Source organism: Orbicella franksi, chromosome 8 (assembly GCF_964199315.1).
Source record: "Orbicella franksi chromosome 8, jaOrbFran1.1, whole genome shotgun sequence".
NCBI classification, from domain to species: Eukaryota; Metazoa; Cnidaria; class Anthozoa; order Scleractinia; family Merulinidae; genus Orbicella; species Orbicella franksi.
Window position 1 is genome coordinate 6,249,802 of NC_138152.1, and position 16,894 is coordinate 6,266,695.

Here is a 16,894-nt window from a genome sequence, read left to right on the forward strand (position 1 = left end):
TGTTGTTGATCTTGTAGGCCCTATCAACAAGAGTCCTAATGAGACCTACTTTGTATGAGTACGAGGTGAAGCTAAAATAATTAACATAATTAGTATTAGCATTTTTTACTACTTATTATTCAACTTGCTTTGTAATCATTCAACTGAAGATGACAGAAGTTCTGTCGAAACATGTCTTGTAAACTTAACAAAATGGTCGTTTTCCTTAAAATCTTTACGTGTCTGCGGTTATCTAGACCTTCTGTACATTTATATTTCGTTCAGACAGGCTTCAAATAATCTTCATCAGGGTTAAGAAAACGAAGCGAGGATGGAAACAAGCGGTTATGACCAGTTTATAAATGCATATTATGGAAATAGGAAAAAACAAAAACAAAAACAAAAAACAAAAACAAAAAAAAAATAATGGTAATAAAATAAGCCAGCCACGCGTTTCCCTTTATACCCGAAATGTAGCGCGAAAATTGCTTGGATTACCCAACACGTGAGCAAGACTGGCCCATGAAAGAATATGGTCTTTATGGGTGCGAATCTTTCGATAAAGCAAACTAAGGGTGTGTTCCTTTAGGATGATCCAGATAAAGATCAACGAGTCGTCAATGATCCCAGATCACTCGGTTTATGGTGCATCAATTAAAGGAGCCGTCGATTCAATTCCCCACTAAGCGAGGATAAATGTCCATTTTTTTATGCATTAATATTTGAATAATCTTGGTTCATTAATCCTGGTCCAAATCATTCCTAAGAAAAGCACCTTAAGGTGGCTCCATTGGGTAATCATTTATGGCGTTGCGCGCGCAAGTGTTATGGTTTGAATGCTGTTCTTGTATTAGCTTTCAAACCTAGTCGTCTCAAACTAATTACATGTAATAAGCAATGATTAAATAGTGTTTTGCTATCATCTCTGTTAAAATTGTGGGATTTAGTCTTAAATTATAAATGCCCAAACAAAAGTGTATTTTACTGTTTTAATGACTTTATTTGTGATTTTCATGAACTTCGTTCGGTGAAATCTTCCAAAATGTTTTCATCACATCGCTTCCAGCGGAATACGAATTTTAAACACGAAAAAAGTAGGGTTTGTAAAGGCATTTTCCCCCGATATTTTCAAATTTATGTCTTTCACCGCTGCAAAAAATCTGGTCCTATAGATTTCCCTGAAAAACGAGCTCCGACTAAAATGAAATATTTGCTACCTATCTGCCAAATTTTACGGAATTTCACCGAATGAAACGCGAGAAAATACATTGTCAGTTTTGCTTTTTGTGCCCATGTTGACGCAATAAAATATCGAAAAACACTGACGTTTTCCTTTGAGCGCGCGCAGATTACTTCCTCAGCGCTCGCGCGATCGTAAAACTATAGGAAGCCACCTTAAGATCTGCATTCTCTGAAGACCTAATTATATCAAAACAGTTGTTTCCGAAAATTACGGGCGCACAGCTGTTAGTTGTAGATATTTCACTGGATTTGCGTGAACGAAACTATTTTAAAGTTTCTTTAATCTTGTTTGATTTGTTTAAAAAGCAACCTTTGAGTCGTTTTCTTGTCATACATATGTTTTGAAATGCTTGAACTAAAAAGAGCAAGGGAACGCTGACAGCAAGCGCGCCATTTCACATCACCTAATGGCTTAAAGGTTAGCTTCCCCACTGAAAGTCAGTGGCAAAACAAACTGACAGTATTCCTTGAAGATCCAATGCCTGCTGTTAGTCCGGGCGAAACGAAGCAGACCAGGAAAAAAAGTCTGAGCACTAGGAAACGTCACATCGATTCTTCCCGGCCGATTTACTTCGTCTTTTTCCCCGCTAACAGTCTCCACCTTACAAAAAATTCTTTGATGAGATATCGAGGTTTTTCTTGTTCCTAAAATGTAATTTCTACGTCGTGAGAAGTGACGATACCATTTTACCTCTCACATGTGAGGATATTGATGTCGCAATGGTTACAGACATGTCAGCCAATAACATTAGAGCATCCCTAAAATCGTTTAAGTTGAGTCTGACTTTTTTTTTAACACAGAAAATGATAGGATTTTCTTGAGAAGCAACCATGCTTTTCTTTGCTTTTCGTTGAAATGGTTATAATTATGATGATATTAATTTGAACAATTCGGATTAATGTCCCGACCTCAGTTAGGGTCACCACTGTTTTGATTGCCTTTAAAATGAATAAAGCAAACCAAGCTTATGTGACGTTCTAGGACTGAACATGAATTTCATTCATTTCTTTGCTGAAAAAAACAAACACTACAACAGGATTTACTTTTCATGGACAGCAAAAATTTTGTCAGATATTTAAATAGAAAGCAGACAACAAATTATATTAAAACTCAGATAGCTTGCTTATAAAATCTAAATTGCATAAAAGGCAACTCTGAAATTGTGTATAGAATTCTCTTTAGAAACTACACTATCAAATATCAAACTTGATACTCGTAAGTACTTTCAAATTATTTTCAAATTATTTAATACTGCAAGTAGAATAAATCGTACAGTGTTCAAATTGCAATTGAACCAATCTGAATCACACGTTCAGAGTTGAAACGATGAATACAAAACTTGTCTTTTCTTGGCCTTTCAAAGCCATTTTTACTAATTATTGTGCCATTTCTTTTGAAGAAATCTGGCACATTGCAGCTATCGCTAAAACCGCCGATAAAAAAAGCATCTAAATGAAATATAAGTTAACAGTGCATAGCCTAAGTAACTTTAGAGTGAAACGACTTTATAGACTACAGGTCTACATATCGTTAATTTAATCATGTAAGTAATAAACGTCAAAATTTTTCAAGCTTAATTATGTCCGCTGTTTAAACTATGACACTGCAACAACAAACAAAGTAAACTTCTGGTTTTTTTCCTCTAACAGCCTCATGGTCAAAAAGAGCGAGTAAAACAACAGACACACAGGCCTTTGACTTGAGTATCACGGGCAGTTTTACTGCCCAGAATGAGCTTGAAAGCAATCTTAACACCCGTCACTCTTCCTAGTATTCCATCTCACCCCACATCCGTATGGTCCACTGACCTACAGGAACTTACAGGGATTTCTCGAAGCTATGAATATATTAACATATAAATAGGACTAACTCTTTACTGCCCTTTCATTAAAGCAATATAATTTTTTTTTTAAAGTCCTTAGCGTTATTGCTGTTGTCCTTTATTCAAACCATAACTTCGCTTGCCCCAGCCTCCGCTGAATCTTTAAACGACCCGACGTACTTAATTCGTGAGTATTTACGTTTCTCCTTATCTTCTCTCGATTCCTCTTCTCTCTGTTCTCTTCCCCTTGGCGCGTTTTCCTGTAGCCGTGTTTCGCTCTCCTCATTTCCTCTCTGTCTTTCTCTGAGCCTGCACCAAAAAGTGATCACCAAGATCACAATAGGGACAAGTAGCAAGGCAGCAATCAACAAGGGTGTCTTCCAGGAGGCTGTGAAGATAAAAAATTCAATCAAACAATTAATACACACATGTAAATTGACTAACTAATAAATTACCTAATTAAAAAAAAAAAAAAAAAATGAATAACTTAGTTCAAGTGTCAACTGTATCTAACACTGCTGTGCTATTAAGAATCCCAACTGGTTGGAGGCTGACCAGTTGGCTATTTACACAACGCAGTCGAGGAGTTGAACTCGGGACTACCGGGAACAAATCCAGATAGCGGTAGGGTGGTGGATTTAAACCAGGGGCCTCTAGATTTCACCTAAACCACTTGGTCACGCCGCTTCTAATTTGATTATCTTAATGTGAAGTGAAGTAGCCCCATTGTCTCCAAATTCAAGATGGCGACAATTTGTCCGTTGACTTGACACACGAAACGCTTGGTACATGTAGCTAAAAAAAAAATCAATTTGACTGGACTTATTGCGACAAAAGCAGCATCAAGACTGCTTCCGCTGCACCTTGCCATGACTAAATGACATAAGGCGTGCTAAACAAATTGATTCTGCTGCACATTTTGCTAAAGGCTTTGGGTGAAAGCTTAGGAATCTAAGTTACAAGTTGATTTCTTTCCAGGGAGTTTAAAGTTAGTCTGAGAAAATACCCTTTTCTTCTCGTTGCACGCTAAATTCAGCGTATATTTACTATTTTCACTAGCCAATGTTACAACGTAATAACAACAGCATACCAGATATGCTTAGTGGTGACTCCTTCTTAGCTTCAATAAGCGTCTCTGTTGGCTGGGCTGAAGTTATTGGCAACGAGTTAATAACACTACGTCTTTTGTAAATCTGTGTGACTTTTTCAGGCTGGCACTATCAAGAGACTAACAACATTGCTCCCCCCCCCCCCCCCTCCCTAGATTGTCTGGTTTCTTGACTGCCCCACTGAATGGGGCTTTTCAGCAGCCTGCAAACGCAGACGTATTTCTGGCTGTCACTCCTCGCCGCCGGAAATACGTCAGCGTTCGCAGGCTAGCTTATCAGGGGCAGTGGAAACGAACAATGGAAAAGATAATGTAAATGAATGGTTAAAAGTCCCAATTGGCAGGAGGCACACCAGTAGTTATTTACAAGCACGGCCAAGGAATTGAACTCGGGACTACCCAGAACAACACCAGGCAATAGTCAAAACGGGACGTGAATCCGCAACCTCCGAATTTCAAGTGCGGTGCCCTGATCACTCGGTTTCTTCAGACCTGACCACCCAATCCGGAGTGCTACGTCCTCACAACACCAGCATACACTACCACTTTTTACTCCTTTAGACACGTAATCAGGATGCTTTTAGTTCACCTGGGTTACAGACGTCTCGCCTCGCACCCAATTCACATTCTTTTGAGAGGTCTTTAGAGAGTCGTTGAATGTGTCTGATTTTGCACGAGAAATACCCCCAACCGAAGGGGGGTGGTGGGGGTGGGGAGGGGTCAAGTTCTGCGCATGTCTTTTCAGTCATGCTTCAATCTTTACAAAATCAACTTGCAACTAGTTTATTCGCCAAAGAGCATTTAGCAAACTAGAAAACAGATTCGCCTACCAGTGGTAGTCGGTAGTGACCTCTTGGATGTAGTGACAGTACCTGTTGGTGCGGCTGGAGTTAAAGGAAGCTTTGACGGTGCAATGAGACCGGAGGTATTTTTTCGCGGATCTGTAATTGTTCCATACAAAATCAAAGACCAGCTATATAGTGTACCTAGAACAAATGGCAAAATACATTACGTCTGTTCAGTAATAGATCACAAGTGTAACAGATCACAAATGCGGTAAGATCATCAGTGACACACTTGGCAATCGCCTCGTCTGCCACCTTTTTGTTCTTACCACATTGTGAAATTTCATTTTAAAGTACACTTTTCTTCTGCGTACTGGGATTACAATGATTTACTGGGATTACTAATATATACCCAATAATTACGTTCGTGTTTCCAGGTAAAAATCTGGAAAGTTACAATTTTAAGGGAACACAATCGTGATTTGTTTCAGTTCAGTATTTTAGCCACGTAAAAACTAACCATTTAATTTGGCGGAAGGAAACCTGAAAATAGTTGCTTACTATTAAAGATAGATAAACACCAAAGAATAATAAACCATAGAGGAACAATTGCAAGGATACTTAAAGATAGAGAAGATTGACACGGATTACAAACTACGAACTTGAAAAATTTTGGCTAAACTTTTTAAGATGCACAAGCTGTGACGTAGCTCCTTTAAAGGGGCTTTAATAACGATGTGTAACAACGTAACATTAGGCCCAACTAGCATCATGATGCAGTTTGTTTTAAGCATTCACGAGACGATAGGCAAAAGCTATAACAAACAAAAAAATGATTTCGTGGTCGAAGATTCAACAAAATCTCCTGTTTTTCGTGTATGGAAAGTCCTGGTTTATCGAGCAGGTAAACTTCGCTTACGAGGAATGTGTTTTGGTTTTGCTGGTAAGAAGATTAATTCTTAAGTATTCTGAGACTTTTTTCCCTGAAAAAAAAAAAAACAACAACAACAACAACAAGCAGCATTTACGTACCTGTACTCGGGTTTTTTGGATCAAAATCTCTAACACTTAGTTCCCACTTCCCTATGGGGCTCTCCCCCCAGTTAAACAGGGTTGTGATAACCCAGTTTGTCAGGTTTTTGTATCCTGTGAGGTTGTCGATGTTGCGCTTTCGAGTCAAAGGAGAAGTTGTACCACTTGGTGCCTTCAACTGAAGTGACAAGTCTCCACGACGTGTGAAATCAAGATTGACCTTAACCTGGACGTGTTCTAGGAATTTTATCGCGCAATTCCCCAACGTTATCGGAAAAACTTTATTCTGATCTGGAATGGGTCTGCAATGGAAAAAGAAAAACATTTCGTTGACATAACAGGTCGAAATATGATCCGCCATTTTGCATGCAAGAGCGCATCCATGATCCGATGGAAAACAGGAAGTCACTAAGCAGTAAGCTATTTCCAAGTTGCTCTTACCTCTGTTTCAAAACGAGTCTTGGTGTACAACCTTTCAAAAGGAATTGAGCTTTTCTTACACGTTCATTGTCTTGCAAATCAAACTCATTTCGATATAAAAGGTTGTGCACCAAGACTCGTTTTGAAACAGAATTTAAAAGGAAGTCGGAAATAGCTTATTGTTTTCGTCCCAAACAAAACTAGTAAGACGGTTAGAGACTTCCCCAAATGTTTCTATCGCTGTTCCATAAAGCAATATAGAGGCATTGAAAGCGGAGAAATTGTGATTTCAACTGGAAATGAAATTTCTTCTCGATTACTTCGGATCCCTGTCGCTATGTTACAAAAGAGCTGGTTCATATTTCTGTTTTTCAAAACTAATAAGGTAATATAAGCTAAAATGTTTATCAGTAGCTTCTTTACCTTTCAGTACTCTTTTCATATTTTTAACAAAAACACCATTCTTGTTAACAAGCTCGTCCTAGCAATTGCCGCGCCCCCCTGTTTTATTGTAACGTTATGGAAACAAGACACATTAATTACGAAAATAAACTACATAATTATTAATAATTATTACCATTTCAATCCCAATTTATATAAAATGTCGACTTATTTTTGTCTTGATTTGTTCTTACTTATGATCTACTGGTGGACAGACGCAGAGATGACGTCATAACACTTCCTGTTTCTTTATTATATAAAACTGGTTCCATGTTGCTGTGCGTCTGTTCAGTAATAGATCACAGAAGACGTTAAAATGTGGTAAGAACATCAGTGACACACTCGGCTATCGCCTCGTCTGCCAGGTTTTTGTTTGTACCACATATCAACGTCATCTGTGATCTATTACTGAACAGACGCAAAGAAACATGCGATCGATTTGTTTAGCTTACTTGTTTTCATCTGTGCTTTTAATCTCACATCTAAGCTGCGGACGAGGCACGGGTTTCCACTCTTTTGCCAGACTCACCATTCTCTCAGCATCCATGAGCCCAAAGCCGTAAAACTTGCTGACGTATAAACCAGCTTTGTTTTGCACCCAGTGTCCTCTTTTTAGTGGGATTCCTGTGGCTCCTGGGATCCCAGGCGCTCGTCTTGCGCTGTTAACTATCACGTGTTGAACATCACGCCAAGATAAATACGGACTGGAAGAGAAAATGGAACATGTATGGAATACTTGAGGAACACTTAAAATGACACGCCCTTGGATCTCCCACCACCACCATTTGAAACCACTCCATAAATGATCATGTGGTCAGTTTGGTTTTGAAAATGTACTAGATAACCTTTATCTCTCTGTAGTGAAATACACCTTACAGGAAATTCGCGTCAAAATGGTCCATTTTCTAGCTAGGAAACCGAGACAACTGAGTAGGAAGACTTCACGCCTATCTGTGCAGTGTCTCAATTTGAAGTAAAACTTTCGCAATAATCCTCAGGGAAATGCTGAATCGTAGAAGAAACTGCTCAGAGGTGTCCATAGCCTGTGTCGCAGCCGCCTCTCACCGAAAAGAAAAAGTCGAAGAGGAGCTGTAACGCAGGCTAAGGTGTAGATAGTTTATGTCTTCTTATGTCAGACAGACTAACACCGTACAAATGAGGTTTTACTCTTTCTATTTAGCCGTCTTGGTTAGAAGAAGGGTAATGCACGATTGTTGGACCCCACTCCAACCCCTTCATCCCATTGTACAGCAGTGGAACCTCGACATAACGAATGGCCAAGGGACTGGCAAAATATGTTCACTATAACGAGGTTTCGTTGTATCGAGGTTCTTCTCCATATATTTTACTCATACTGGGACCAGGAAACTCGTCCGTTATACCGAGGACTTCGTTGTATATAGGTTCTTTAAATCGAGATTCCACTGTAGCAGGCTTACTTTGCTTGAAGGGTAAGTGCAATCAGGCCTGACGCCATGGCTGTAGCCGCTGAAGTTGCCCCAAAATCAGTAACACAACCTAAACGATTATCAGCAGTTATCTGCATACAGAGAACAACTGTTAGGAAAATCAAGAACACAAGAATAACCTCTGATTAACCCTTCAGTAAAACTCAAACTCTTCTCGAAAAACGTTTATTCTCAACACCGCCGCCAAGCTGATAGCCTACGAGCAGCCTCGCGCGACATATGCGAGAGCCTGGAAGACTCCTTCCCCCCGGATTGCTTCGCTTGCCGACTAAATGTTCACCCGCGCGCCACTCAAATTGAGCCTGCTCACAGGCTATCAAACTGAATGGGAAAAATATTACTTCGCGTTAATGGGTTCACATGGTTATGCTTGTGGGTCAATGGGAGGATTTCCATCCAATTTTCTTTAACGTCTCTATTTTTTCGAGGTTCACTGACTGCCATTGACTGTCGTCGTGTTAAGATTAGACGGCAGCAGATAAAACAACAGTTAGTTTAAAAGTTTCTAATGTAGTAACTTGGTCACGAGAGTTGTTTAGGAAAAGCATGGAAGAGAGATTAGTAACCAACACGTACCACACACAGAAGACGTCGAAATGTGAACATCAGTGACACACGAGGCGATAGCCCAGTGTGTCGCTTTAGTTTGTTCTTACCACATTTGAACGTTCCCTATGTTCTATTAGGGACCTTAAGCAAACCACGACGACGAAGGCAACGACAACGTCACCAAAAAAAGGTCTAATGAGAAGAATAATAGTTATGCACGTGCGTTATAAATCTTTGTAAATTTCTTTCCCGTCCGTCTACAAAACAACAACGTGAAATGACCAAGTTTTGCGTAGTCTGGTGAACGCGAACGACGACGGCTAATTTTTCGTATTTTCCATTCCGAATTGAATGCTGCCATTGCATATTTACACATGTAGCCTGAGCACGTTCTTAGAGCCATTGGGGCACTGAACAGATCTAGACAATTGCGAATTTTGCTGGAAAATATAAACTCGTTGTTGCCTAAGCGTCGTCCTCGGTGTCGTCGTCGTCGTCGTCGTTGTTTAAGTTCCCAACTGCTGAACAGACGCACGGCAACATGGATGTTGCTTGTTTTACAAAATAAAGCAAAAAGAACAATGACGCCACCTATGCGTCTGTCCTCCAATTGATCATAAGTAAGAACCAATCAAAATGCGAGAATGATTTGAGTTAATGTATACTCACGACTTTTCCAATATCCTTAAGCATGTCCCTACTGTACGCAGTGGCCATGATCCCGGGGCACTCTTCTGCGTAGCTCGGATTGGAGCCATCTGAGTTGACACCGTTAATGGCAATAGTATAAATGCTGTTGACGTAGCCGCTATACGCACAACTGTCACCAATTATCCCGCCATTACCAGCAGCAAACGTGTAGATGGCGCCCAGGCCTCCACGACCCTAGAATAAGACAGACCATGACAGATCAAATTAGATCTGAATTTAAGTCCTTCCTTCCAAAAAAACAAAAATTCCATGAATCATCGAGATAGTGAATTTTAGAGGGCTTTGCACCAAATCCAGTTCGCCCCAGCATCCACTCTTGTATTCACGCTTAAAGAACGAGAAATGGTCAGTGGTTTTGAATTCTGGTTAGGGGGCTTACCGGCTCAGGGCTCACCAACTTGGGGGCTAAACGATCGGATACCTGATCAACGTCATTTCAAGATGAAAGGCGCGAACTAATTGATGATGTCAGGAACAAAATACCTCTTGCTTTCTCCTCCTTTTCCAACTATTCTAGTCTGAGAGAAAGACGATTTCTAATTTTAAAAGGCTGCATGTACATGTACCTACAACGTGCAACAAAAGTAATTGAGACACTTTTGGAAAATTTTCTATTTTATCGATCTTTAGGAACCTAACGGGGAATTGAGGTCACCAAGAGGTCACCACACCACACCTCTTTTATGCCAATCTTTAGTGCTTCAGTGGTAAGTTGACCTGGTCCTTCCACTTGCCAAGCCATGTCACCAGGCCCCCAGCTGTTGGAGTAAATATCCACACTCTTTATCGCGTGAATTAACGCTTTGGACTCTGTTACATCCGTCGATTTGATGTCATCATCAAAGAGACGAATCCCTGGGACATAAGAGAAAATGATAAAGGAGTCAAAACAATCGGCCATACTTTCATTGGTACCAATTCTATAGGCCACGAAAAAGAAGCTAAAAATAGTTTTAACAGCTCTTAATGAATCATCTTTTTACCCCGCAGAAAATTAATCCCCCCTCTTTTGGTGAAGTGCATGTTTTCGTTGAGTAAAAGCTTAAGTGCTAAAACTAAAAAGGCATACAAACCTCAAGCGATATAAATGCTTGTACTTTATGAAATAGGATAGAAATAACTGAAAGGGATTTGACTGAAATTTTTTTTCAAGTATAAAGTACAGGTAGGTAATCTACAGATAACTAAAAGATAAATTGCCCTTTTTGCGATCAGTACTACAAATCTCTTGTGTATCTGCTATTCATTCCAACATAGTGGTTACTCCATGCTAAGTGCCTCACAACTGAAATTCCAAAAACTAAAATGAACCAATCAGATTGCTCCCTTGCTGGTCCAATATTCTCTAAGTATTGGACCGGGCACTGTCCCGATTGATCCCACACAATCTCTGTTGGGTTTACTTGCGAGTCCGTTTGGCCAAGCCTTGCGTGCACTTGCGTTGACTTGCCATAACTTGCGCTCACTTTGGTCGAGATCAAATTCCCGCGCAAGTCGACGCAAGTTTTCCACCGTTTGGCCACCCAACCCAAGTCAACGTAAGTTGAGTGACGTCCATTCGTTGTAGTAGCAACCTATTAGCCAATGAAATAGAGGATATGCAGCCTTGAATTTTTTTTTTTTTCGGCGATTTGTATGTACTTGCAAGAAACTTGCAAGTCCGTTTGGCCGCCAACGCAAGTCTCTACGCAAGTTCAACTTGCGGCTACTTGCAACTACTTACGAGTCCGTTTGCCCAGGGCTTAACATTTTCAGTTTTCTTATGTTAGTCCCTCATAACCAAGCTTGCTTGGGACCATACTGGGAGAATATCGTATCTCCTAGTACGGCCCTCACACCTGGTTAATAAGATATATTTACCGCCGTAAGCACTTACTCCGACTATCATAGGTCCGTAATGCATACATAAATGTTTCAGCTACTTAGGCATCTGTACAAATGGTGTATGTTCATTTAAGGTTACATATAATGACTAATTTATTACCTGGTATAGCCTGGGGGTTGATACAGGGGGGTGGGGTAAGGTGTATGAAAGGACTTCCCATTATCCTTTGCTTCTAAGTTGATATATGCTTAACCTACCTGTGGTGTTTTGATCAATTCAAAGGGAGAGACATTTAAGTTTGCATATAATAGATCCCAATAACTGAACTCCTGAGGATATTGAGTCATTTCGAATGAATTCTTAAATCAACAGTGCTCAAAATTCACATTCAACTAACCTGCAATTTTAGCATCATATGCCAACCCCACACCACATACGTTATTATTGGCTACTCCTGCTATGACACCAGCACACATATTGCCATGACTAGAAAGGAATAATTAAAAACATTTTGATGTATTACTTACCTCGCTTACAAGAGGTGGTCGCTTACAAGAGGTGGTTGCTTACAAGAGGTGGTTGCTTACAAGAGGTGGTTGCTTACAAGAGGTTCCAAATACTGTGATTTGAATTGGAAACTTTTGGTATTTTGGAAAACTGGTCGCTGAGGAGAGGTGGTCGCTTACAAGTGGTGGTCACAACCAGTTCACTAACTAATTTAAATAAGTTAATTTGGGGCTAAACTTTTTCACTTTCAGAAGTTAAAAAATAATTAAGCAATAGCTGCATTTTATAGTTACCCAGATACTGGTTTCCCAAAAGGAACAGGCTTTCCATCCACATAATCATAACTTGCTGTAGAGTTCTGAATAAGATGAAGGCAATTTAAGGTAAAATATACATGTAATGCACAGTGGATCTGAAAGCAAATTTTGATGAGTCAGACTGACAACAAATCATTTTTCCAGACACTTCAAAGCCAATAGATCAGGGTTTTGATTAGAAGCTGAGGTCCCAGGTACCAGCACCGGTCTACATTGAACAGAGTACCAGCGGCTACTTAAAGTAAGAAATTATGAAAAAAAATCAGCAGGGAAAAAAAAAATTCAACCCTGTAAGTTTATAACTTTTTTTCTGAACCCCCCTAGAGGCTCAGGCCTTCAGCCCTCGTCTATACAGGAGTGCCTGCTTACTCTGTCATGAGAACCCCTTCTTCTTCAAAACTTAATGATACCCCTGATAGAATAATAATAATAATAAAATTCATAATTAATAATAAACATGATGATGATGATGATGATGATGATGATGATGATAATGATAATAATTTATTTTCATCAAAATTTTAGTCTATGATAGTGGAATGCATGAAGATTTGTAAATAGGTTTTCTGAGGAGATTTTAATAAACTTTTTGTTGTCACTAAAAAAATAGTAGTAATAATAATAATAATAATAATAATAATAATAATTATAATAACCAAATGAAGTTCCTCTCTGGACTTCTAGGTGGGTTTCTATCAACTCTGCTGGGTTTGTTCTTGTAAAGGTCTTCACTTAAAATAAGTCACAGCACCAGGGCTGCCATTAAGGGCCGCAATCTGCAGCACCTGTTACAGCTGAATATGCTCGATTTTCGTTTGATGCTACAGGTGAAATTGCCTGTTGTTGATAGAATCCACCCATAAAGTAACAAATTTGCTGTGGGTGTGGAGAATAATGTTACAGGTGACTAAAAACTTAGTGACAGCCCTGAGTACTAAGAGTCAGAAGTAACTAAGGCTAGCTACTTAAACCCCACTGGAATAACATTTAAAAGAATAGGGAATCACTCAGGAATGTAGTCAGGGAGGGAAAACTAAATATTTAATTTAAAGAATTGGATCAAATAAAAAAATGGTTGACACTGCTGGGGCAGGCCTAGAGGTCTACATTTCTACTCTAACAAAAGCCTCCACAACATGTCCCAGTACATTCCGTTATCAAACATGATCCATTATAAAGTGCTAATTGTTGCAAAAAATAATTAGAAACAACACAAAGGCATTACATAGTTTTTAGTTAGTTCAGGATGACTACCATCTACTCCATCATCAACCACTGCCACTAGAATTCCTTTCCCTGTGTAATTTGCTTCCCATGCAGAGATAATATTGAATGTTGGCTCATTAGATCCATAAGGTCTCCTCTACATGTAAGGAAGAACAATACCCCAAGATTAAATTTTATAACAACATTCAAAAATTGTATAAAAAATATATTTAACAATTAGATTATGAGCTTGAGATTTATATCGCACGATAATTGAAGAGGGCACAGCCCGAGTTAACTAGTATCATGCATAGAAATCGAGAGCGAATAATCTAATAATTATTGTTTTAGTATATATCTACTTGTCCTTCAAAACTTTATCAAAGTCCTCTTCATAGACACTTCAAAAATGCAAAGAAGCGGCCACCAGCAGCTTGTTAACAAGCACTTACTGCTACACTACTCACTATCTAGAACAGAATAGATAGAGCATAGCATAGCCAATCAGAGAATGCCTGTTACCGCCGAAGAACAGTATTTTATTTTTGTTTTATTTTGATCGTGACGTTTCGTGTCAATGACATGAAGTAGCTTGCAAAACTTTGTAACCACCCGGACGGACTCACGTGGAACTGATTTTGTAAAACTTGGACGTGTCTTTGGTTATTAAAAAAGTGTTAAAATCAAATTTGTTATTGTTATGCGAGTTCATTGGGGACTAAAGAAGTAGCGGCAACAATGCCATTCGTGATAGAATGCTAGTAGATTTATACTAAATTATATGTATTAACTTACGTAATGAACCTGTAAATTTAAATCTTGAAAAGAGCTAGGATGAGCAATACAGTTGAAACTTGAAACTATTATTAGCTAACATAAATATGTGTTTAAGGTTTAAGTCTCACGTCAGTCTGTTTTTGTTCAAAGAACGTTGCCAAGGTCCAAACAGATTACATTAAATCAATGTGAAGCAATAGTTAATTATTTATTACAGTTCATTAGCATTGAATATGTATATTAAATACAGATAATTAGATGAAAAATGAAACAAAAAAATAGAAATTATGATACTTATAAGTAAAACAGAAAAAAAAGGAAGACAGTATGACCAAATTTATAGCCATAACGTCAGTCTATAAAAGAGTCATAAACACCATTACAGCACATGCTACAGAAAACCTATTTATTTATTAATTAATTGTCTGCGACTATAACTCAATTATCATGTAGATAAATTTAAAAAAAAAATGAAAACATATGTAGATAATATTTGAAGAGAAAAACTTACAATATACCACTGATCACTAAACATGGGATCTTTAAAACCTGTAGAGAACAGTTTATACTTTTTCTCCTTTTGATGCATAAACCATTCAACCTGAAAAGACAGAAAAAACAAGGTCATGTGACTAGCCAACATCAAAGATTGAAGTGTGAATGGTGCGTCATTAGATAGTGAGACCAACATCTTTGCTACGAGCCTATGACTTTCTTAGTCCTGCAAAAAATCGTGGGAATACGAAGAAAGGTTGAGGATAACTTCAAGATGATAAGTTCCATGAGATTTGGCTAAAATTCTAACGGACCAGCTCGTATTTTTGGAACAACAATCTGGCATCGGCCCTAGTTTAATACGTCTGTATGGTTTAAAATACTTCTTCCTGTTCAATAAGGCAACTGCATTGAACAATGCACTGTATATTGCTTAATTATTGCTGTGCATGTGCTATCAGTTGCTTCAGCAATTGCTTTCTCTCAACTGAATAATCGTTACTTAGACAGTCCACAGTCTAGACAGCGTTTACTTATCCTACCTTCGATTCTGCATCCAGTTTCCTGTCAATTCCAGACGCTAATGGCGTCTTTTCTACGCTTTTCTTTAATTCAGGCTTTTTAAAGACATGATAGTTCTCAAACAGCTGAAAATAAATTAAAGGGAGCTTTCAGCAGATACATTGCTGATACATGCACAGACTTAGACTTATACTGTAGAATTTTTACCCTCTTCTCTCGAATAAGGTTGTCAATAACTTGACTCAGGGTAGATATTTGTAAAGACTAAGTGGGTTTCATTGTCTTTCATGATATCGACGAAGTGCTCGACCAGTTCAGAGGCAATTTTAAGCAATTGACTCCAGTTTGATTCACTTAACATGTACATGTACAAAGAATCCCTTACATGTTCGTCGTAGGATAAACCATATTTGACGGCTAATTCCGCTGCTTCCTGCTGGCTACCACGGACTTTCACGGCCCAGACATTAGTGTAAATCTCCTTGGCAGAAATTGCATTTCCACTGAAGAATATTATCCACAGAATGGAACAAAACTCGACAGCCATTACACTTCCGCCATTGCTTGCACTTCTGTTTACAACTTTGTGCTGAGTGACCTGGCCAACTCGATTCGTCACAAACAGAGGGTCTTGGTGACGAGGAAGATCCTTGCTTCACGCCTATATCCCTCGAGGATCATCCAAAGGCAATTTAAAATACTTAAAAGGCAAGAAAGTTAAAAAGGGCAAGGTAAAAGTGGGTAGTAACAATGTAAACTTTACTTGTAAAGTATAGTTAACTACAAGAGCTTATTATTACTGTCCATCGATATGTCTCAATCACACAGATGCTATTCTGTTATTGTGTAAGTGCATTACGATCTTGCCAAGGACCTTGATACCATAAACAATGGACACTACTAGCTATGTTGTCTCGGTATCCTTTTCAACAATTAAGGCTCATGTCAAAGGTATTAATCCTATCCATTACTACTGTATGCTCATATTACGTTATCAGTTTTACTATCTGCTGCATATCCGGTCTCAACAAACCACAGGCGGCCCAAGCTCTCAATGTTATCCTTTTTTTTTCCTTTTTATGTGAACGTTCAGGCTAACGTGACATATGGTATGTACTATTACATAACGACCGAATTTGACCACGCGAAACATGACTCTCGCCTTGCAGCATATGGAGGTGTTGTGTTACAACGGTTTGAATTTATAAAGGTTTGTACGGGAATGCAACGGCTTTGCTTGAAAAGCCAATTATTCTTATATTTTGTGAATAAAATCTACTTACCCTGTTGCTGTGTTGTCTTCTTTGTTGTTTGCCAGCTCCTCGTGCCGATCTAACGCGAATTCGGCGAGTTATCGTTCTGTGGGTTTCCACTACTAAAAGAAAGACAGTCACCCATCCACCCTTTTTTCGTGTATAGCGGTAGGCTATATATAACTCTTGATTTCGTCCTAAAATTGTCGCGCTGCCAAATTTCGTTCCTATTATCTCGTATCTCACAGAACTCAACCCAAATAAACTGCGAGGCGATACGTCAACTCACACGACTGTGTGAAGCTAGGGAGGCAGGTTGATAGAAGTTCTTTCTTTAATCGGAACAAGCTGCTTATGCTGTACATTGGTAACCCTTTTACTTAATCGTATTTCTATAAAGAAGTTGGGTTGGCAGTAAATCTTGAAAGGGGGA

At 38.9% G+C, this 16,894-nt stretch overlaps 1 protein-coding gene across 3 annotated transcripts; it reads right to left on the reverse strand.

Annotated features, from left to right (window-relative positions):
- Nucleotides 1-1,906: 1,906 nt before the first annotated feature.
- LOC145494624 (proprotein convertase subtilisin/kexin type 6-like) lies at nt 1,907-15,939 on the reverse strand. Of its 3 annotated transcripts, none has more exons than XM_081474155.1 (14): nt 15,594-15,939; nt 15,229-15,333; nt 14,703-14,792; nt 13,434-13,571; nt 12,185-12,249; nt 11,782-11,870; nt 10,236-10,414; nt 9,518-9,733; nt 8,270-8,370; nt 7,283-7,534; nt 5,970-6,271; nt 5,025-5,138; nt 4,135-4,191; nt 1,907-3,432 (listed from the first exon to the last, which is right to left on the reverse strand). In XM_081474155.1, exons 1-14 carry the CDS (start codon nt 15,753-15,755, stop codon nt 3,167-3,169), a joined length of 2,136 nt encoding a protein of 711 aa, XP_081330281.1. In that variant the 5' UTR covers nt 15,756-15,939; the 3' UTR covers nt 1,907-3,166. The 3 variants fall into 3 exon arrangements, with proteins under 3 accessions (XP_081330281.1, XP_081330282.1, XP_081330280.1); XM_081474154.1 differs by having other exon boundaries at nt 1,908-3,432; nt 4,983-5,138; nt 15,594-15,937; XM_081474156.1 differs by lacking the exon at nt 4,135-4,191 and having other exon boundaries at nt 15,594-15,938.
- Between the last annotated feature and the right edge of the window lie 955 nt (nt 15,940-16,894).